The following is a 24,527-nucleotide window of genomic DNA, read 5'->3' on the forward strand; positions in this document are numbered from 1 at the left end:
ACTGAAACTAAGACTAAAATTAAAAATAGCTGCCAAATTTAACACAGTTTTGAGTGTAAGCAGATTTGAACCCAGTAGCATTTGTGAAAAGACAACGAACATTGACCACAACTTTTATTTTCCATTTTTACATTACATTTGTGGGCAGTTCCTACAATTTTCACTGGCAGGGATTTGCATCTTCCCGTAAATGTAGAAAATTACCACAAATGTTTTAGTTAGTACATCTGAAGTTGGCATCTGTGGGCTGTAATTACATTTGCAGGTGTTAGATGCACGTCCATCCTGTTTTTTACTGCACATTGCATCATGGCAGCATTAAGGCCCATTTATGCTCAACGTTAAATACGGATCCGGATCCAGACGGAGCCTTATGTCCGTGCTCCATGTTCATTTCATCCGTATTTCTCCATGTTTCCATAAAGCTTACGGATACTGGCCAAACAGAGCAGTACCACCGGAAACCGTGGGGGCGGTGTTGCTGTTAATACCTGATATGTAGCTCTAGTGAGACACCAAGAAGAAATAACAATGGCAGAACTTTTTGAGGAACAGTTGTGCAAGTTGGTTAGAAACGCTGCCTCCGTTTTCGTACATTATCAATACCTCCTCCACGGTTGCCATGTTTGTTTTTGAGTTTGTTGTTGTCATAAACTTTTGTCTCTGGGCTGGCTGCCCCCCCCCGTGGATGTTTGGTTAACATCCATGCCAACATAAAGGATGCATGGAAGTTTGTGAGCAGTGACGGTAACGTCGTTTGAAAAGGACATATACATTTTCGTACGTAAAGGGAGTTTAAATGGGCCTTTAATCAACCCTACTCAAGCAAAGAGCCAAAAAATACCTTTGCAAGAGCCACAATCTTAGTGGTGAAAAGTGGCAAAAAGGTGTGTGAGTGGGTGAAAAAGGGGCAAAGTTGGTATGAAATGGCAAAACTGGGTGAAAAGTGACATAAATGGGGATAAAAAAGTGGCAAAAAAGCAGGAATTGGCAAAAAATTGGGTTAGAAGTGACAAGAAAAAAGATACAAGTGGCAAAAATGGTCAGAAAGTGGCAAAAACATGGCAAAAAATAAGTAAAAAAATGTTTAACCCTTTATCTACAGAGTCTAAAAATGGAGATTTGTACATATTTTGTTATTAAGGCTGTAAAATAATCAGGAAATGCCCTACGTCTGAGAGCTTTGGTCCCTTTTCCCAGGAGTACTTGAACTTGACTTTTCAACATCTGGTTAATGATTATTGCACATTATATGGAATTGTCAGCAGGTTAAAAGAAGAAAAACACAAAAACAGACCTGTTTTTCATGGCTTTTATGGGAAGAAATTTTGTTATTGCTCATGAAGTTTTGATTTGACATTTGAAATGTGAACCTATACATGTTTAGAGCAATCACCAGTCATTTTTTTGTGTCTAGGACTCTGGGTGTGCAAAACACAGTGCAAAAGATAACTATATACATAGGTGACAATTAGTGCAAATAAAGGTGGAAAAATGCATTCTCAACATTCTCTCCTTTTACTCTCTTCCTTCACTCTCCTTTTCTCACTCATCTTCTGCCAAAGCTGCCGTTTTCACGGTGCTGTTTGACATTACCATGATATATATACCACACATCATATGTTGCCTGAAAGCACAGATTCTCAGCTCTCTGTCAGTGTTGGAATTTTTTAGATTGAGCAAACTTTCGAGGAGTTACAGAGTTGAGAATCCGTGTAGTGGTCTCGCGATACTTCTGGTGTTTTGTTGTGGTGTTGTGCTATGAATGCCTACGTCATATGGTTGTGAGTACCGTAATGAACCATATATGTGCGTACGCCCACAATTCTCGGCTTTCCAACACTGTTGGAATTTTTCTGATCGGACAAACTTTGACAGAGTTACGGTAATAATTCTCCGGACGTATAAAACACAGCGCTGGCGCCGGCTCAGTAGGTAAAGGGTTAAGGCAGACAAAAGCAGCAAAAACGTAGGAAAAATGGGCAACAATGGGAAAGAGTGGCATTTAATGGCAAACGGCAGCTTCAATGTGTGAAAAGTGGGAAAGAATGTCAAACAGTGGGGGTAAAGTAGCAAAAAGCAGGAAAAAGGGGGCTAAAACTTGTGAAAAGGGGATAAAATGAGCAAACAGTGGCTGAAGAGGGCTTAAAGCTGTAAAAACAGATTATAAGTGGCAAAAATTAGGTGAAAAGGGGCAAAGTAGGCTTCAAATTGCAATAATAGGGTGAAAAAATGGGAAGAAATAAAGGGTGGAAAGTCAACACTGATAAGTACGGACCTGAACTTCCTCCTCCTGCTTTAAAGCTCGTCTCTGTCCATAGAGGATCAGCGTGTCAGCACTGTCTGTGTGGGAAACACACTGATTAATGTGGCTGGCAGTAAGGTTTTCTGGGAAATAATATTTCAAATCATTGCAAAAGAGCTACATGTGGCTCAAGAGTCACCTGTTGAGTAACACTGTTTGAAAAAAACACGCAGACGGATGACGGTCTGTAAATGAAAACGGGAAGTGCCGCCAGATGTTGCTAATGTTAGCAAAGACACTAACAAGAACACGGGATCAAGTCATAACGTAAAGATACACCGGTTCACCGGCTACACCCTCTGTACCTGAAGGTTAAACACAGCCATGCACAAGAATAGTCATGTGGAGACCAGGCCGTCCAGAAGGGAGGATAAAGGGGAGAGCTTTCTGGGGCCCAGCCATGAATGCACTGTCACTGTCACCAAAGCTAAAATTGTGGGAGTTTTTTTATTATTTGTGCTGTAGTATATAGTCATCTTAAAAAGAGAAATCCTTTGTTTTTTAACATCAAAAACAAAATGATTTAAAAAATGACATAAAATGGTGGAAAAGGTGTTGAAATAGGATTTTAAAAGCAACAGAAATGGGTTAAAAGTTGCAAATATTTGATAAAAGTGGCAAAAAATAGAGAAAAATTGGCAAAAATGGGTTCGTGGCAAAAATGGGCAGTGGTAAATGGGTTTAAAATGTCAATATTGGCCTAAAAGTGGCAGAAATGGGGGCAAGGGGGGAAATTGGATTAAAAAGTGGGAAAATGTGTTTAAACTGGCAAAAATTGGCATGAAAAATCGCGAAATGTGGTTAAATTGGCAAAAATGATCATACAATGTGGTTAAAAGGGATAAAGAGTGACAATAACGGGACAGCAGAGGCAAAATTAGGTGGGAAAAGTGGTTGAAAGGGTTTAAAAATTACAATAATGTCTTGAAAGTAGAAAAAAATGCACAGAAAAAGCATTGAAAGTCGATTAAGAAGTGGCAGAAATGTACTGAAAGGGGCAACAACTGGCAAAAAAAGTGATGAAAATAGGTTAAAATGTGGCAAGTTTGGTGTTAAGTGGCAGAAAAAAAATCCATAAAATATTCTTAGTTTCTTAAAGGCATCTGGTGGCCCCTTCCCAGTGTCTCACAACCCCCAAGGGGGTCCCAATCCCAATGTTGAGAACCACGGGTTTAGACCAAAAATAATTTATGAGAGGTTATCATGACTGTAGCCTTTGTTGCTTGTGAAGTGTAATAGATTGTGGTGTTCGTGGATCATCTAATGGATTAGGAATCTCTATATCATAGGTTGGCTGACTAGGGGCCCCCAAACACCATCTTGCATAGGAACCCCACAAAGCTAGAACCAGCCCTGAATAACCCGATAATGCAACAAGCTTCACATGCCTGGATTGGAGGACCTTCTGCCATTCTTCTTTGTAATTCCTCTCCAGCACCAGACACCACGCCTAAGGATTGCAGAAGTGTTTCTAAAACAACTTTCTTTAATAGAAACACCCTCAGAGCACTTTGCATCAGCACAATCTGATGACCTGATCTGAGAGGGAGGGTCTCTTCCTTAGGAAGCCCAGGGTTTATGCTGACTAACCTATTTTTACAGAAGTGAAGCTACTGATGAGTGTTTATGGTAACTTCTCTGTTTCAGGTCAGAGTTAAACTATTGCAGTGTTACGACAAGATCATTGTGGGTAAAAGAAAGTAACATAAAACCAGATAAAATTGGTAAATTAAAGTTATTTATTACAAAAAGTAAAATTGTGCTAAACAAAAGTGAGGCAAAATGACAGGACTGCCGAGTTCTATTCAACTAATAACTAAATAAAACAGAATCTAAACTAGTGTTTAAAAACTAAATACTTAGTGAAACAAACTGAACATAACTACTCTAACTACTCTAACAAACCAACTCTAACAAAAAAAGAACAGCACTGACCATGTATCTGGACACTTTTAACACAATTCTGCCACTTTTTTGCAATGTTCAACCCATTTACACAACTTTTCCTGCCACTTTTAACCATCGTTTATTGTTGCCACTAACTGCTTCTTTGAACCTGTTTTGTCAACTTAAAAATCAATTTTTGCCTCTGCTACAGCAAATTTTGCCACTTTTTTTTTTTTTAAGTTTTATTTTGGGCATTTTTGTGCCTTTATTTGATGGAGGAGGATGGTGGATAGGGTCGGAGACAGGGATGAGAGCAGGGGAGAGACATGTGGTGAGGGGCCTCAGGCTGGATTCAAGCCCGGGCCGTCCGCGTACATGAGGCGTGTGCCTTAGCCACTCAGCCACCTGCGCCCCAAATTTTGCCACTTTTAACCCATATATGCTACTTTGAACCACCTATAACCCATTTTGACAATATTTTTTCTGACACTTTTAAACCAATTTTGTGCCATGTTGAACTAATTTCCACTTTTTTTTTTTTGCCTTTTAACTCATCGTTGCCACTTATTGCCCCCTAAAATACTTGCTTGCAATTTTAAGCAACTTTTTCCAATTTTGAGACATTTTTTTTAACCACTAACTGCCTCTTTCAACCCACTTCCTGCCGCTTCAAATAAATTGTTTTCCACTTTGAACCCATCTTTACAAGGTTTTAGCCACTTTAAACACCTTTCTGCCACATTTTTACCCATTTTCACAACACTTTTATCACCTTTTAACCACGTTTAACCTTTTGTTTTACCACTAATTGCCAATCTTAGCATGCTTTCTGCTGTTTCACATCATTTTTTGCCAACTTGAATGACTTTTTTCCACTTTTAGCCTAATTTATGCCACATTTTCACCAGTTGTTCCAACACTTTTATCACATTCTTGCCCCTTTTAACCCACATTTTCTTAGTAACTGCCACTTTTAACCCACTTTCTGCCACTTCAAATTAATTCTTGCCACTTTGAACCCATCTTTACAAGGTTTTTTCCACTTTTAACAACTTTTTGCCACATTTTTACCCATTTTTGCAACACTTTTAACCATGTTTACCCATGTTTAGGATTTTTTTTTTTTTTTTTTGCAATGTATCAAAATTTGTATCAAAAATGTATTCAAAATTTCAAGTTTGCATGGAGAGAAGTTAATTTTAATACCGACTTTGAGCTGTTACTCATTCATACGAAAGCACCAGACACCACGCCTCAGGATTGCAGAAGTGTTTCTAAAACAACTTTCTTTAATAGAAACAGCCTCAGAGCACTTTGCATCATCACACTCTGAAGACATATTAATCTGTGTGAGGGGTCCCTTCCCGGGGAAGTCCAAGGTTTATGCTGACTAACCTATTTTCACAGAAGTGAAGCTACTGATGAGTGTTTTACAGTAACTCCTCTGTTTCAGGTCAGAGTTAAACTATTGCAGTGTTACGACAAGGTCATTGTGGGTAAAAGAAAGTAACATAAAACCAGATAAAATTGGTAAATTAAAGTTATTTATTACAAAAAGTAAAATTGTGCTTAACAAAGGTGAGGCAAAATGAAAGGAGCACTGAGTTCTGCTCAACTAATAACTAAATAAAACAGAATCTAAAGTTGTGTTTATAAACTAAATAGTGAAACAAACTGAACATAACTACTCTAACTACTCAAACAACCACATCTAACAACTAAAGAACAGCACTGACCATGTTTCTGGACACTTTTAACACAATTCTGCCACTTTTTTTTTGCAACGTTCAACCCATTTACACCAATTTTTTCCTGCCACTTTTAACCATCGTTTATTGTTGCCACTAACTGCCACTGTGAACCTGTTTTATCAACTTAAAAATCAATTTTTGCATCTGCTAGAGAACGTTTTGCCCATTCTTGCCACTTTTAAACCATATTTGCTACTTTGAGCCACCTATAACCCATTTTGACAATATTTTTTCTGACACTTTTAAACCAATTTTTGTGCCATGTTGAACTAATTTCCAATATTTTTTTGCCTTTTAACCCATCTTTTCCTCTTCTTGCCCCCTGAAATACTTGCTTGCAACTTTAAGCAACTTTTTCCACTTTTAACCCTTTTTTCTTACCACTAACTGCCTCTTTCAACCTACTTTCTGCAACTTCAAATAAATTGTTTTCCACTTTGTCATTTACAACACCTTTTTGCCAAATTTTTACCCATCTTCACAACACTTTAATCACCTTTTAACCCACTTTCTACCACTAACTGCCACTCTTAGGGCCAGATCTACTAAAGGTTTGTGTGTATAAAAACTTGTGCAAACTCATTGCACATGCAAAACAATGTACAAACTGATTTACCAACAGTGTGCACTAAGGGCTGCATCTTTCAAAGGTGCAAAATAACGTGTCTGCATCCAGTTAGTATTTTTGCCGCAATGAATATGCAATATGGGGTTCCCAGCACATGCAATTGTGCGTGTGCTGGGAGGAGAAAATGTAAATATATTATTTTAGCTCACGCAAAGTGATTTATCAAACCTGAAAGCAATTTTGCTCATTGAAACTGCATCTATATTTAACATGTCTCGAAGGGAGGTGCAAACTGTTTATATACGTAATTGCGCACACATGACTGCGGTTATTGTGGCAAAAAGGAGACATCAAAATGATGAAAGAAGATGCAGCAAACGCATTCGTCACCCTCATGTGAACATTTTTGGAATGAATGAGGAAACAGTCATTAAAAAATATCACCCATCCAGCCTTGCCATTTTGGAGCTGTAGGAGGAACTCAGAGTGGATTTGGAGCCAGCCATGAGAAGGCGTCACGCAGTACCTGCAATGACAAAACTCCTCGCAAGTTTTCAATTTTTTTTGCATCTGGGTCATTCAAGCGTACGGTAGCTATTACAGCTGGGATCTCCCAATCCCGTTTTTCTGATGTTCTGTGTGAAGTCCTAGACGCCATGTCGCGCCGGATGGCTAGGTTTATTAGGTTTCCACGCACTCGGGACTACTTGAATAAGACCAAACATGGCTTCTTTGCTGTAGCTCATTTAAATGTTTGTTGGCTTCATCCACCAACACCTCTACTTCTGGAGGGTGTAATTTCATTTTGCATATTCAGCTCTCCAAACTTGCCATGCTGCAAACCATGAAAGAAGCAAAACCCTCATTTTGATAGGTGTGTCTCCAACACGTTTGCACCTCTTGTCATTTACGCAATCACTCTTAAGGCCCAAACATACTCGGGCGGAAAGTACACAGAGGTCGGCACGAACTCAAAGCGGACGTCCGCAAGGCCCGTGTGCTCAAAGCTCAAATTCTACGACCGTGCAGACTCTGCTCCACGTACTGGTGTCACACAAAACACTGCTCGGCATGTACACTGCCTGGCCAAAAAAAAAAAAAAGTCGCCACCAAAAAAAGGTCACACACTCTAACATTTCGTTGGACCGCCTTTAGCTTTGATTACAGCACACGTTCGCTGTGGCATTGTTTCGATAAGCTTCTGCAATGTCACAAGATTTATTTCCATCCAGTGTTGCATTAATTTTAATATTGATGATGGGAGAGTCTGACCACTGCGCAAAGCCTTCTCCAGCACATCCCAAAGATTCTCAATGGGGTTAAGGTCTGGACTCTGTGGTGGCCAATCCATGTGTAAAAATGATGTCTCATGCTCCCTGAACCACTCTTTCACAATTGAGCCTGATGAATCCTGGCATTGTCATCTTGGAATATGTCTGCACCATTAGGGAAGAAAAAATCCATTGTTTAAGAAATGAGAAGTTACTCATTGCATCAGCTGGGGTTAAATAACTTGTTACCAGCTGAAAGATAATTGCCCATGCAGTAATTATTCAATAGGAGGCTCGTACCTATTTCCTTAGTTAAATCCAGGTTGCGACTTTTTTTTTTGGCCAGGCAGTGTATTTTTCACATCAACCCACATTAAATGTGACAGCGACCTGCACTTTGTTCCTCTGTGCAGCGTTGATGGGTGAGTGGTGGACAGAATGGAAGAGTGGGGCTAGGCACCCAACTACGTAGATCATCAAAGTTTTGTAAGTATTTTCCATATTAATGGAAAATGATTCACTTTTTTTTTTTTTGTAGTGAAAAATAAAATATTTCAAATAATCAAACTGGCATTTAAAGGGTTAAAATCTTGAAAAATAATTGAATATTTGGTAGTTTTGAGCAGGTCTAAAGTTGTTTTAAGAGATTTATAAGAAAAAGGTAGAAAAAATATTGATGTATGCTGATTTAATAGCAGTTTTTTTTTTTTACGTTTACATTTTTGCCTCAAAAGTGTCCAGAGGGTGCCCTAATGTTAAAGCTGGCACTACATAAAAAAATAAAAAGGCAATCAAATCAATTTTGTTGCTAATCTGTGACATATCAAAGACTCTTATCAGCACCAAAGCCCCATCTTTCTACTAGTTATTATATGAAAAATAATTCACTCTTTCTTTTTTTTTTTAGAAAAAAAAAAAAATTAAATAATCAAATTGGCATTTAAAGGGTTAAAATCTTGAAAATTATTGAATGTTTGGTATATTTGAGCAGGTCTGAAGTTGTTAAAGAAATTTATGAAGAAAAAAAGAAAAAAATATTGATGTGTGGTGATTTAATGGCAATTTTTCTGTATGTATACATTTTTGCCTCAAAGGTGTCCTGAGGTTCATAAATTTGAGGAGGGCACAAGGGTTAAAGGTCTTGAAACAGAAAAAGCAGAAATGAACTTTTTACTGGTATTATTATAATTTTTTGAGCTACACCTGTGTATCGCCCTCGTGTCCTGAAACTCCTCAGGATCCTCCAGGAGGATCTGGAGATCGTCCAAGAGTGACAGATAAATCATGGTTAGCTCTCAGTATTCAGCGATTTATTGGAATTAAAGTGTGTTTTTTTAAGTTCTCGATGAATGGGGCATTTGGGACTGCCGCTCTGACGTGCACATTTGCACTTGCATCCTGTTTGTGGTTAGAGTCAGTATAGATCTGATGTATGTGCTGACCCTCTGTGACAAACCCTGACTCACATTCAGTGAACAGTTTATAAGGGCACACACTGCTGCACATCATCACACAGTGCCACACACGCACAGCTTCACCTCTTCATCTCTGAGAGCAAAGCAGCAAAAAAGCAAAGATGGCAAAAATTAACATATGTGTAAAAGGGGTCTTCATTTTCTTCAACGTGATCTACGCAGTAAGTAAAATCACTTTTTAATACTTTTTTGAACTTTACTTAAACTTAAACATGCTTTTTTAAAGATTTTTGAAAGTGTTGCTTTGTTTTTCAATGATAATTCTTACTAATTCATGATAAAGTCTGGAACAGGGGCGGCCTAACGGTCCTAGACCCACCCACTTTTCAGACAAGCCTACCCTAAACTTTTCTTTGAAAAATAATAATAAATATTAGGGGTGTCAACAACTAAGGTTTTTCATAGTCGAATCTGATTTGTCCAATTTTGCCTATAGTCGACTAATAGTCGAACAGCGTTTCTGCTAGACTTTTTTGTCCCCGGACCGGCAGTCCTCAAGAATTCCGGACATTTGCTTTAACGTTATTTTGCTGCATTAACAGCAGTAAAACGCATAAATCTCTCTTATTTTTTGTGAAGTGGTTTAAAATATCAAAATGAAAGCTGCGCGCTTTTCCTTACACACGCTGTCAGTTACACAATATACGCCCACGATAAACAACAACAGCTTCACATCAGCACCATGAGCTCATTGGCTGCTACTATAAATTAGCAGCTTACAACAGCCAAATACCATCCTCCAGCGACAACAACGAAGCATCCAAACACATAACAAAAGTGCTCTCTTAACCGGACACTGCGTTAGAACTCTACATTTCAAATGAAAAATGAGTCTTACCATCAGTTGCCAATATCAGTCCTCATGATGACAACTGAAACCTCTGCTAAAGCTGGAAATCCAACCATCCTGGTTTATTTGGACTAGTCCCGAAAAGACAAAAGCTCCACAGCGAGTGCGGTCCAGTCCTCCTCTCATTAACAGCTTATCTAAGACTACTTCTGCTAATTAGCCGGCGTAGACCTCTCTCTGCTGCTGCATCGGTGTTTCAGCCGCTCAGCTAAAGTTCCCTTCATTTCAACCTCTTCATTACTCGCAGCGATGACACAAAATCCCTCAATACCGCTGATGATATTAAGCCTTTTGTTAACCAGAAAACCTCACTTAGCTTAAAATTCTGCTTTAAAAGAAAGCTCGGGTCAAACTTTCCCACTTTCCCTGCATAGTCCCCAGCGATACTGAGCTTGTGCAGAGAGATAGGCTTGCTTTAAAGTCATCGTGCATAAATAATTAGCTATGAGCTTGCCGTCTGAGGTGATAGACAACCCCAGCACCGCAGGACAGTGGGTGGGCCTAGAAGGGCTGTTTTCAAATCGAGGGACATTTGAGGTGAACTTCTCTGCAGAAACAGACGACGGAAAAAGCATACCTGTGGAAAAATAATGCTCAAAATAAAAGAAAATGACCCTTAAAGTACTTGTGGCTAAAGACTAAAAAACAAAAATGATGGAAACATTTATTCCTCTTCTATTGTGTTGTTCTGTCACACTTTTCCAACACAAACAAGGCAATAATTAGTGCATTTTTACACTTAAAGTGTGCACTAGACTAGTTTTTCCAGCTAAACCACAAGAGTGTATTTGATTTCTGTAGTTTAAAGATGTTTTTCCAAATAAATAAGTCCATGCATGTTTGAAGTTTATCTGAGAATAAATCGTCTCCAGCTGCAGACCTTCTGTGTTCACAGCTGCAGCCAGTCATCTGCATTAAAACCATGTGTTACATAAAAACTTGCTGCTGTTCGGTTTATAAAGCTTTGTCTCACTCTGGCGTTTCAATGTCAAAATGCATCAAAACAACCTAAACCGACTGGCTGCAGTCGGGTATATTTACCCTTCAGAATGAGCTAAAAACAAGGTTTAAGGCATGCATTTCCAGACTATGTGACATTCGCAGTAAAGCTTTGAGGACTATTTTGAGCTTCCTTTAAGTTTAATCAGTTTCAACATAATCATCGTTTTATCTGTTTCTTTAAATCATTGGAAAAACCATTGAAATAGAAGTCTTTACAAGGCAAGAAACATGAAAAAACAGTCATGTGAGTGGATGAGTTAGCTCTGAGCCGGGGGTTCACTTACACTTTGAAGAGCCTCTTTAGGTGTTCTTTACTTCGTGTACCACGTTCGACTTTGATGAAAACAACCTATTTAATGCTATATATGTAAATGTGGAAATAAAACCAGTTTCAGCCGATTTATCTTGTGTAATGTGTCCACAGATCCTTGGATGTGTGCTGATCTACGGGGTGATTCAAAGCAGCATCGACAGGGCCCAGGTAATCAACAAGAGCACCTCAGTGCATTTTCTTGCAGAAAACTAAAACACTGTTTTCAGATTATGTCATGAGGATGTGTCTGCGTTGTCACTTTTGGGGTTTAATGACTATTTCTTGCATTTTTTGATCAAATAACATAAACTTCAGTATCAATAGGACGAGTTAATTTGAGCTTCCCTTCAGTGTATGCTCTCTCTTATTCCACCAACTATTTAGCGATAGGCTTACTGGAGTCTAACAGCTATTACAGATGGTGTAAAGGCTTGATTTTCATTTCAGCATGCTTGCTAACACATCAATGATTGAGATTCAGTCCCATTGTGTAAGAGGTATTAGTAGGACAATATGGGAAAGTATAAGTGAGGAGTTTGATGCTTGTAAAACCACAAAAACAACAGAGGAAATACAGAGAAAAGGGTGAGATATAAGGTGAAGAAGAAAAGAAAAATCAGCTTGATAAAGATAAGATATTCGTTTATTAGTCTCACAAGGGGAAATTCCAATTTACAGCAGCAAAAAAAGTATCTTAGAGCAGGTCATTGGTGACAGAAACACAATAAAAATAGAGTACAAATAAAATAGGTATTACAAGAGCACTAATACATACAAAAATACAAAAATATGGAATATAAAAATGTCAACTCACAAATTCTAAATAGTATTTACAAACAGTTTTGTACAGGTTGGATATATTACACATTGGGTGTGGTGGAGATATTAATATGTACACCTATTTATATATATATAGTGCTGTCAAAGGATTAAAATTTTTAATCAGATTAATCACAGAGTTGCTGTGGATTAATTTAGATTAATCATGATTAAATATCATTTTTAATCTATAATAATTGTGTTTTATTTCGCAGAAGCAAGCAGACTCAAGAAAGAAGGGAATATATATGCCAGTGCAATTCAATTACAAATTCAACTGGGCCAAATATTTAAATCAAGAAATGTAGCTGTGCCAGACATGTTTGGCACCCAGTAAGCAGCTGGTTTTGTCAACTTTTGAAACAATACAGATCAATGTGATGAAAAATATTCACTTTTATTCAAAGTTTAAAATTTGGCGTTCCGTGAGGGTGTGCATGCAATGTGTATGCAATTCTGCATACTGACACTGACTGCATGAGACAGAATGCATACAGAACCATGCTCAGGTACGGTATCAAACAATCCTTAAATGTACGGAGCCATCTCTACTCAAAGCTTCCATAAGTTGACTAGAAGTGCAGACATGGTGCACGGGCCTGGAGGATGGCCATCAGGAAGACAGAGCAGCAGAGGACCAAGGCTGAAGTGAGTGAAGTGCTGAACCGGCAAATGCTTCCATACCTGACCTGGAGTATGGCAGTGTTTAATACAGTCAAAAATTAGCTTAAGGGTTCTTCTCTGTAAACACTATCCTACTTTGTCGTGACTTCAGTGATTTTAGACTGTACAGAGATGTAAAGTCACACTCTTTTGGGAGGAATTCGAAGGTTGAACAACCTATCTCTTTAAACAACAAACAGTTACAGACTAAATTTGTATTTTTTATTTTCTCCCAATCCTTTCATGGAGCAGCTGTCGGAGTTTGGAGCCCCGAGCGTGGATTGGATGTGGGCGATTGCCTTCGGCATTTTCGGCATCTCCTGTCTGGGAATCTATGCAGCATGGTCAGAGAAAGCCCTCTTCCTCAAAACAGTGAGTACAAGAGCCCAAATGGAAGTGGAACTTTATGACAACAAAAATGCTTCATGATATTTTTAAATGCTTGTCAACTTCTGATGTGTTCAGTTCGCAGGCTGCATGGGTGTTGGAATGGTTATCATGCTGATCTTTGGCATCGTCACTGCGGTCGCAAGGAACAAGGTCACATTCTGTCCAAACTTTTCCTTTCCAATGTTCTTGAAATCCACCCTAAAAAGACTCAAAATTCCTGCCGCTACTGATGTCTTTCCCCAAACGTTTTGATGCTATTATTGTTTTTTTCTCCTCTTATAGGCAAAGGACAGCATTGACAGCACTTACCTTGAAGATGAGGAACAGCGGAAAATGGTTATTGCGCTACAAGAAGCTGTAAGGGTTTTTTCATTCCAGTTATCTAGCTTGCCAAAAACAGCTTTTAATGAACTGTTCAAGAATGAATTCTGTTGATCTTTTATTCTTTCATGTTGATGTCTGTTCATCTTCTGCTGTGTTCCCACCCGTTAAACTCTGACCATCATGGTTGCAGGCCCAGTGCTGTGGAATATCCAGCGCCTCAGACTGGGGTAATAACATCCCTCAATCCTGCGCGTGCAACAAAACAAGTGGATATAGTCCTCCATCAGCTCAATGCATTGACAAACCTCAGGTAGGCCAGCAGTTCATTACGTATGCATTAAGCCTTTTTCTTTGAATGTATGCACAAAATATTTTTAACTCTGTGTTAATGCAAAGATGTTGCTTTGGAAAGTTAGACACACAAATATCAGAAAACAGAGTTAAGGCCTCAGCTCCAACTATCCAGCAATAACTTTTTAAGAAGGTTCTGAAGCTGTTTAATGTGTCACATTTCCATTTCCTCGTAATTCATTAGGGATAAATGTTTAAGTGATTATGTTTTAACCTTTTTTTTTTTTTTTTTCCTCAGGGAACAACGGGCCCAAACAAAATCTGGGGACAGGTATTTTAACCAACCAACATCACTAAAGACAAAAAGACACCATCAAAAATCAACCAGCCAACCGTGATACCGTCTTATTAACAAACTAACCTCTGCTCTGACTAACCAATGTAGCCTACTAGCTAATTTAACACTTCTACCAGTAATACAGCATAAGATAGAGCTACCAATCAATCATCCAAGATATGATCATACTGAAACACAAACTTATCAACCAACCAACAAACACAGAAACAATCTTACCATTAGATCAGCCAACATACCTACATATCAACCAACCGACACACCAAATAACCAGCCAACCCACATACCAACAGATCTACCAATTCACCAAACACTTGGCCCACCAGTATACCAAGGAAATCTACTAATCAACAAACTAACATACACACTAACATTTCAACCAACTAGCTAATATACACACCAACAAGGCCTCCAAGCTACCAACACCAAATCATTAGTCAACCCACATACAAAACAACATATCTAAAAATACACTGAACAATATCCGCACCAGTAAACCATCCAGTATACTGCCACAATAACTACGAATCTGCTAACCTGCACAATATCCATCATACTTACAAACTCAATCATCAATCAACATACCAGTCAACAGTCATACTAACCATTCAACCAACCAAATAACCTTCACACCAATGTACCTATCAATTAGCCAGTTAGCCAACAGGACAACCATCGTACCAACTAACACACATTCCAACGTAACAACTAAACAGCTAACATTTTAGCCAACCAGCAAACCAACATACATACACAACTAACCAGTGAACATATAAACTAACAATTTAACCTTTGATCAGTGACATTTCTCTGTAGTAACCCTTTTCTCTTCTCCTTTTGCAGGGCTGCAAAGACTTCATCTTTTTCATTCAAGACTTAATCTTCAGCATCTTCCTGGGAGTATACTTTGGATTCGCAGTCACTGCAGTAAGCCAAACAGATTTTTATGTGCTGAAAATCTATTTAAAACACAACAATTAATCCCTTAAATCCTCTTGTGGACTTGGAACAAGCCTCTCTTCACCTCACTGAACAAGTGTGTGACTTGGACAGACAGTAAAATGATGGCAACAATGTGGGATAAAAATATTCCCAAATTCAAGTCTGTTGTATTGGAAAAACTGCCATTAGTGTACCAATAATGGCTCTTGTAATAAATGTGTTTTATTTTTAGTTTTTCAGGCGTCCTGCACAACCATTTCAGTGCCTTTGTTTGCAGCCATGGTTAGCCAGTTTACGAACCCATTTATGTTGTAAATTTAACATTTTGATAAATTTAACTGTATTCTTTTTCAATTCATATCAATTCCAAATAGTTCCAGATTTACAGCTAATAACTGATATCAATATCAACCCTAAAAACATTGGTCAGTCCTGATCCAAGCTATTGGATATTGGATCATCTTCTCCCTGTTACCTTTAGCATTTTTTCATGTCACCTTGATGAGTTTACCGTGGGTGAATCTGGTCGGAGAATGGCTTAGAATTAAAACTGTTGTACTCGCATTTGACCTTCCATTCCTGGTATGTGCTGATGATGATTTTATCACACCTGTCTACACGTCTAATAAACTCTCTGTCCTCCTAGCTGCTGGGCCTTCTGATCACCCTGCTGATGATCCATCAGGTCAACCAGCACGACGGCGAGGGAGGACCGAAGATCTTCATGTAGGGCCACTGAAGCCCCCCCCCCCCCGATCTAAACCTCTGCACTGTAAATGAAGAAGGATTATCAAAACACTGTATTGTTTTTATTCATGTTTTACTGTGTCCCAACTTTTTTGGGTCGGTATTTGCATCTGTGATTAGATTAGATACTGATTGTGATCAGTAGAAATAATCAGTGGCAGATTTTGATTTTTTTTTTTCAAGGTCTGTACTTGACTTTGATTTAGAGAGGTACTCAGAGTCATAAGAAAGTTTTCAGACTGCCTCACTTTTTCCAGTTTCCTTATTTTTCAGCCTGATGCTACAGTAAAAAAAAAAAACAAAAAAAAAAACATCTTTATTCCCCAAGACGAAGTGAAAAAAAATTTGATTTGTTTCTACAATTGATCAAAAATAAAAATCTGAAATATCACACTGACATCACCCTTCACTCAGTACGTAGTCATGTTCCTTTGGCAGCGATTTCAGCCTCCACTCTTTTTGAATATCACCAGATAATCTATGAAACTGGTTTTCATCGTGGATATCCCTGCACTTTGCTCCATTCAGCTTTCCCTCCCAGTCTCCCAGTCCCTGCTGCTGAAAAGCACCCCACAGCATGATGCTGCCACCACCATGCACACTGATGGAAATCAATAATTAAAATTAGTAGAACTCTACTACAGTGAGCCTCAGCTTATCAGGTACAAGTCAAAAGACTCAAATTTTCAACCACGATTAATCTTAGAATGAATGAAGGTGGACAGCAGTGGGACTAGCCCATCCCAGCATCAAGGATGCCTTAAGGCAGTGTTACTCATCCCTGCTCAACCAAAGCCAAATTGTTAAAAAAAAATACGTTTGCAAGAGCCACAATCTAAGTGGTTAAAAGTGGCAATTTAGAAAAGTTAAAGGTGGCAAAAATGGTCAAAGAGCAGCAAACACTGGGAGAAAAGTGGCAAAAATGGGTGGGAAGTGACCAAATAATGAGTTAAAAGTGGCAGAAAGTTGCAAAAAATGAGTGAAAAGTGACTAAAATGGGCAAAAATCAGAAAAAAAGGTGGGAAAATGTGCAAAAAGTGGCATTTAATTGCAAAAGGCAACTTAAATGTGCAAGAAAAAAGTAGGATAAAAGTGTCAAAGGGAGAAAAGTAACAAAAAGAAGTGGCATTAATGGTCTTAAAGCTGCAAACACTTGGAGAAAAGTGGCAAAAAAGGCAGGAAGTGGCAAAAAAGTGAGTTACAGGTGGCAAAAAGTCCAAAAGTGGCAAGAACGTGGAGAAAATGAGTCAAAAGTGACTAAAATGGGCAAAAATCACAAAAAAGGTGAGAAAAAGGGAGAGCATCAAAGAGTGGCAAAAAGGGTGAAAGTGGCAATTAATTGCAAAAGGCTGCTTAATTGGGCAAAAAATTGGCAGAAGGTGAAAAAACAGGCAAAAAATTGCAAAAAGCTGGATAAAAGTGTCAAAAATGGGCTAAAACCAGTAAAAATGGAATTAAAAGAGCAAAATAACAAAAAGAGCAATGGAATATACAGGCAAAAATAGAGGTTGACAATCAAAGCCTACTGTGTAAGTGCGGAAAACAAACTGCAAAATTTTACTTGCAATTAGGGCTTGACATGAACTTTTTTGCTCACCAGCCAGGGTGGCTTGTGGTTTTGTAAACTTACTGGCCACTCAGTATTTCCACTAGCCACAATTTAGGTGTTTGGAAACGATGTGCTATATGCCAGATATGGTATGTATGGTATGACATGACACACATGCTCTATTTTCCCTCATCAATATGATCAATATCAGCTCTCCTCTTAATAAAGCCAGTCTCCCCATGTGTCATACTTCACTGTAAGAGACAGTCATCTAAGAGTCAGTGACTCTTAGCTTTCTTTTGTGTTCAATGGATTGACTGTTTATAAGAAAAAACCTACAGCAGATTACGAAAGCATCTCTAATTCTCACTTTGACAAATCTGCACCGGAAAATGAGTGTCAAACTTCTCCTCTCCCTTTTATTCTCCTTAAAGGTTTAAGACGGAAATGTCTCAATATGTGTAAAATTAGGCTATAAAATGTGTTGAATTAGCTTTTCAGAGGACTTACATTTTGTTGCATGAAGCTGGTGTTAGAAAAACTTTAAACTACTGTACTGTCTGTTGTTTAATATTTGAAGCATAAAAAAAATCCCTATTCAGTTGAATTCTCTTTGACTCCTAAGTTATCAGTAACAGATTATTTTCCTTCTACCTGTTTATCATTGCCTCAGTGAACTTATTTAAACTTTCAGAGCTCCTATTGTCTTTTATATCCATTAATTATCGATATATGGCCAATCCTTAATGTGCCCCACATTTATAAACATGTCGGAAGTTTCAATAACATCTAAATAATGCGTGCATCTGCAGAGGTTCTATCATTTAGGTTGGCCTAAACAAATAAATAATATAAAGGGAGTATCAATCAAACAAGATTTAGAAACATTGCATGCCCTGGCTCGCCAGCGACGGAGACACACAGCTGGAGAGCACGCACACACAAACAGCGCTGACCCTCCATGGACAGAGAGAAGCTTTAAAGCAGAAGGACTGAGTTTATCCTCTAATATTCTTCGACAGTTTTCCAAAACATATAGAAGCCTTCAGTCTACATTACCAGCACATTAGCGTGCATGTGTGTCAGTAAATGTGCGTGTCACGTTTGTGTCATTGTTATACAGCATGAAAGGCCTTGGTGCTGCGTAAAAACGCACGAACGGATGACCAGACCAGCCACTTTTCAGTTATTTTGGGGGAAATTTGAGCCTTTTATGTGCCAAGCAACCTCACTGCAACAAGCCTAAATCATTAGGGCTAACAGACAAGCACAGTTAGAGTGAAGCATAAGTTGTGACACTGATAAATTCAGTGTGTGGCTAGTTAGAGTCACTCTGTTACCCGCCATGGCTGAAATCTACTCACATTTGGCTAGCTGGCGGGTGTAAATGTCAAGCCCTGCTTGCAATGGATAATTTCTGTGGTAAAATTTTCCTTTTTAAGTTTTTTTTGGGGAATAATGTTTAAAATTATGACATAAAAGAGCCAGAAATCATCACCAATGAGCCACATGTTGAGTATCACTGCAATAATTTCTGCAATAATCAGGATTAATCGCACCCTTTTTCACATTTTAAACTTCAATTGGCTTGCATTTTAATGTGTTGTGTCATTTTTGATTTTCTTAGTGTCTTAACCCTTAAAGCTCTCAGCTATGTTTTAAAGGGATACTAAAACATTTTGGCAAATTCGCCCATTGCCATAATCCCTATAGTCTTAGTAATAGGTTTGTTACCTTTAGTTGTCGGTGCAAGCTATTTTTAGATCGGCAGGGCTGAGATGTGAGCTGCTCAGCTAACGCTATAGAGACATATAGTAATTCAGGCTTTCCCTCATCAAACTCATCAAATACACAGTCCAACAACGCCAAAATGCTCTCGTGGAGAAGTTGTGACCTGCACAATAACCACACTATGAAATAATCATGGAACATTACGAGACGGAGTTGTTTTAGAGCCGATGATACTCCAGATGAAACCAAGTAACTACGGCACTGCCTGAAGTGTGCTCTGTGCCACTCCGCCCAGTGGTTTACTCAAGAAAGTAGTTCAGAGTTAACCTGACACGCCAGATGGATTTGTTTCACACATCCATCTGGGAAAGCTCCAATAGGAAACGTTTGAGAAAAGGCAGAGGGTTTGAAAAAAACTCGGAGTGCGATTGGGTGGACGTTCTCTCTGTCACATCTCTACGGGCCAATAAGAGCAACAAAACACGTGACATAGCTGCTATCAGGCTACTAAGGAATAACGCGAAACATGGTGACTATAGACATGTCAGTACTCGACTTTTGTCATTTTTGAAAAGAAAACAACTCACTGCTGTTCTTTTTTCTTCTTTTAACAAAGAATTGTCCTCAATTTCTGATAAAACTGGCGCTTTAGCAGCATCCACGCTAATATCTTCCTCCTTAACTGCACCAGCTCTTGCTGCTGCTTGTTAATGTCACGACTCTGCTGCGCTGGAAAGTACTGCCCCTCGTCGCTGAATGGTCCTGTCACTTTCTAACCGGGCCCAAATGGTTCAGATGGGAGCATTGACTGTAGAAAGAATTGGACAAACCCCGTGTGACGTCAGTCGTCTGCTTACAATAGGCAGAGTAAAACGGCTATTGAAGCCAATCTGTGGATGCTTCCATATTGAAATCGCGGTCTCAACTGAACTTTGGATCAACCTAACGGCCTGCCCACTAAGCATGACTTCCTGTCAGCCTGCTAGCTAGCATTCCAATTGACAGGAACGGAGCCTCTGCCTGCCGAGCTATCTGTCAATCAAATGAGACGCGCCAATCACCGTGAAGTGAGGTTTATCCTAAATATCAGCCAAACGATCGTGGTACAATAAATTCACCCCCCGTACAGTGGGAGCACAATAAGACACTAGCAAATGAGACACGTTTGGTGTTTTGAACCAGGCTGTAAACCAGTTTATTTTGTGTGTCAAAACCGGCTGTTTAACATGTGTGCAGACGGAACTTCCGGTTTTCCTGCAGCCAGCCTCAAGTGGACACTCGCAGTATAGCAATTTTTGGCACTTCCGCATTGGCTTCATCTTTTAGGACCGGAGGTTGCTGCTTGGATGGGAGCTTTGCAAGATGGATTCGCCAGTGAGAAACAAGGAAACAGGCGTATCCCTCTGCTTTGCAAGGTTTGTTCAGAGTATTTGCTTCATGTGTCGTAATGTTACATAATTATTAGGGCTGTCAAAATTAACGCTTTAATCTAATTAAAAATTTTAATGCAATTAACCCATCTTCAGTGCAGATTGACTCAAAATCCCTTAAACGTCTCTGGCAATGCATTTCGGGTCGTTTGTCCAAGTTGGCTTACCGTCAAGCATGCCGCCGCACATGTGCAAATGGGTCGTTGATCTGGTAGTGACCAACCACCTCGATATGGAAGACGCTTAACAGCACTTTGGCCCTCTCGATGGGAAATTTAAGTACAAAAAAAAAAAAAAAAAAAAAAGACGGAGCAGTCCACCGATAGAAAGTATTATGCACATTCTGCAGGAAGTTTTCTTTTCACCAAAGCACTTCCAGCTTAAAATGCCACATTAACCCAAAGCATATATTCGTTGGAGAATCTGCTAGCACTTTGGCTAATGCGTTGGCAAGCTTGTAAAATGAAACGCAATTAATAAAGATTAAAAATGAATGATATTTAATCATGATTAATCAAAATTAATCCACAGCAACCCTGTGATTAATCTGATTGAAAATTTTAATTGTTTGACAGCACTAATAATTATATGTCATTATTTCATAGCGCGGTGAATGTGCAGGTCACAACTTGTCCACGAAAGCGTTTTGGAGTTGTTGGATTGTGTGTTTGATGAGTTTGATGAGGGAAAGCCAGGAATACCATAAGACTCCATAGCATTATCAGAACAGCTAGCTTCTCAGCCCCGCCAATCTAAAAATAGCTTGCACCGACAACTAAAGGTAACAAACCTATTACTAAGACTATAGGGATTATGGCAATTGGCGAATTTGACAAAATGTTGAAGTATCCCTTTAACTATTGTGGTTTGTCTGGACTTTTTGTCCAAAAAAAGCCTGTGAAACATGAACCCTGTGGTGCTCTAAAATTTTTTCTGTTGTCCTTTTTTCTTTTACTTTTTTTTTTTAAACATATGTGGCTGTTTTGTTAATTTAATTAATGGGTTAAAAATTGAAAGTACAATAGGGTCTTAAAATGTATGACAAACTATTAAATTTAATGTCAGATTTTCTGTAAATACCCAGATGATGCAACAAGCTTCGCACACCTGGATTGGGGGATTTTCTACCATTCTTCTTTGCAAATCCTCTCCAGATCAGTCAGGTTGGAGGGGAACCGTCAGAGGACAATTTCAGATCTCTTTAGAGACGGTGGATAGGGTTCAGGTCAGAGCTCTGGCTGGGCCCCCTAGAACGTTCACAGTCATCTTCAATTCACTCCTGTGTTTTCTTGGCTGTGGAGGGTCACTGTCATGTTGGGACAGCCTGAGGTCCTGAGTGCTGTGGAACAGGTTTTCATTGCTCTATTCAGCTTTACCTCAACCCTGACCAGTCTCCCTGTCCCTACAGCGGAAAATCACCCCCACAGATAAACTTTTTGCCACTTTTTTTTTAACCTATTTTTGCAACACTTTTTATCATCTTTCAACCAAGTTAAACCAATTTTTGCAACTAACTGCCACTCTTAAAGTGCTTTCTGCTGCTTCAAATCAATTTTTGCCAACTTAATGCCACTGAAAATACCTGTTTGCACCTTGAACAACTTTTTGTCACTTTAAGCCAAATTTTTGCCACATTTTTACAACACTTTTATCACCTTCTTGCTTCTTTTAACCCACTTTTTGCCGCTGACTGCCACTTTCAACTGCTATCTGCTGCCTAAATTCAATTTTTGCTAACTTCAACAACATTTTGCCACTTTTAACCCTTTTTTGCTACTTTTCTACTTGTTTTCACAACAGTTTTATCACCTTCTTGCATCATTTAAACCACTTTTTGCCACTAACTTTTAACCTGCTTTTAGCTGCTTCAGATTAATTTTTGCCACTTTTAACCCATCTTTACAAAGTTTTTGCCACTTTTAACTACTTTTTGTCATGGGTTTAATGGAACTTTGTCCCAGGTTCTTGGTCTCCTCTCTTACTCGGGTCATTCTCCACTGTTTGCTCAGTTTGACCATCTCTAAACTCTGCTTTCACTTTGTCATAATAGGAAAAGTAGATGGAAAATAATAAACAGGATTTTTTTGCAGTATAACAAAATATCAGAATGCACTGCATTAAGTCTGCATTTTAATACCAACTTAGAGCTGTTACTTATTTATACGAAAGCACCAGACACCACGCCTCAGGATTGCAGAAGTGTTTCTAAAACAGCTTTCTTTAATAGAAACACCCTCAGAGCACTTTGCATCATCACAATATGAAGACATCTGAATCTGAGAGGAGGGTCTTCTCCTGAGGAAGCCCAGGATTCATGCTGACTGACCTAATTCCACAGAAGTGCAGTACCTGAGTGTTTTATGGTAACTTCTCTGTTTCAGGTCAGAATTAAACTATTGCAGTGGTACAACCAGGTCGTTGTGGGTAAAAGAAAGCAACATAAAAACCAGATAAAACTGATATCACTCCCAGAATCTAATCAGTTCTTCCTTGTGCCATTTGTGACATGTCCTGAAGATTTCATCAAAATCTGTCCATAACGTTTTGAGTTATGTTGCAAACAAACAAACAAACTAATGACTAACAAACCCACCCGATCACATAACCTCCTTGGTGGAGGTGATAAAACAGAATCTAGACTTGTGTTTTAAAACGAACAACTTTGTGAAACAAATTGAACATAACTCCTAACTAACTACTCTAACAAACCAAATCTAACAAAAGAACAGCACCCCTAAACCTAGAGTGACTAAACAAACTTAACAAAACCTACATGATGCCAGGCAACCAGAGCAGTTGGCAGCAAGAATGACACACTCTTGAGTTATATCTTGGACTAGTAGTGTTTTATCACAATTAAGTTGACAACATTCAGTGGCAAGAAAAAGTATGTGAACCCTTTAGGATTTCTTGGATTTCTGCATAAATTGGTCATAAAATGTGTTCTGATCTTCATCTAAGTCACAACAATAGACAAGCACAGTCTGCTTAAACTAATACTGAACAAAACAAAGATGTTTTCATGTTTTTATTGAACAAAACATGTAAACATTCACAGTGCAGGGTGGAAAAAGTATGCGAACTCCTAGGCTAATGACTTCTCCAAGAGCTAATTAGAGCCAGGAGTCAGCCAACCTGGAGTCCAATCAATGTGATGAGATTGGATGTGTTGGTTAAACCTGCCCTGCCCTTTAAAAAAACACACACCAGCTTTGAATTTGCTGTTCTCAAGAAGCATTGCCTAATGTGAACCATGCCTGGCACAAAAGAGCCCTCAGGAGACCTACCATCAAGAATCGTTGACTTGAATGAAGCTGGAAAGGGTTACAAAAGTATCTCTAAAAGCCTTGATGTTCATGTGTCCACGGTAAGACAGACTGTCAACAAATGGAGAAGGTTCAGCACTGTTGCTACTCTCCCTAGGCGTGGTCGTCCTGTAAAGATGACTGCAAGAACACAGCGCAGAATGCTCAATGAGGTGAAGAAGAATCCTAGAGTGTCAGATAAAGTCTAACAGAAGTCTCTGGCACATGCCAACATTTGTGTTGACAAATCTACAATAAGTAAAACATTAAACAAGAATGGAGTTCATGAGAGGACACCACGGAGGAAGCCACTGCTGTCCAAAAAAAAAACACATTGCTGCACATTTGAAGTTTTCAAAAGAGCACCTGGATGTTCCACAGCACGACTGGCAAAATATTCTGTCCATAGATGAAACCAAAATTGAGTTGTTTGGAAGAAACACACAACGCTATATGTGGAGAAAAAAAGGCACAGCACACCAACATCAAAACCTCATCCCAACTGTGAAATATGGGGGAGGGGCCATCATGGTGTGGGGCTGCTTTGCTGCCTCAGGGC

General features: G+C 39.0%; 1 protein-coding gene across 1 annotated transcript; it reads left to right on the plus strand.

Annotated features, from left to right (window-relative positions):
* The first annotated feature begins 9,285 nt into the window (after positions 1-9,285).
* On the plus strand, positions 9,286-16,851 carry LOC121505289 (tetraspanin-15-like). The gene is made up of 9 exons (XM_041780455.1): positions 9,286-9,418; positions 11,534-11,590; positions 13,157-13,276; positions 13,370-13,444; positions 13,577-13,651; positions 13,809-13,928; positions 14,208-14,240; positions 15,108-15,191; positions 15,853-16,851. The coding sequence occupies exons 1-9, from the start codon at positions 9,359-9,361 to the stop codon at positions 15,934-15,936; spliced, it is 708 nt and encodes a 235-aa protein (XP_041636389.1). The 5' UTR covers positions 9,286-9,358; the 3' UTR covers positions 15,937-16,851.
* The last annotated feature ends 7,676 nt before the right edge of the window (positions 16,852-24,527 follow it).

The sequence above is a fragment of the Cheilinus undulatus genome, linkage group 23 (assembly GCF_018320785.1).
Source record: "Cheilinus undulatus linkage group 23, ASM1832078v1, whole genome shotgun sequence".
Taxonomy (NCBI): domain Eukaryota; kingdom Metazoa; phylum Chordata; class Actinopteri; order Labriformes; family Labridae; genus Cheilinus; species Cheilinus undulatus.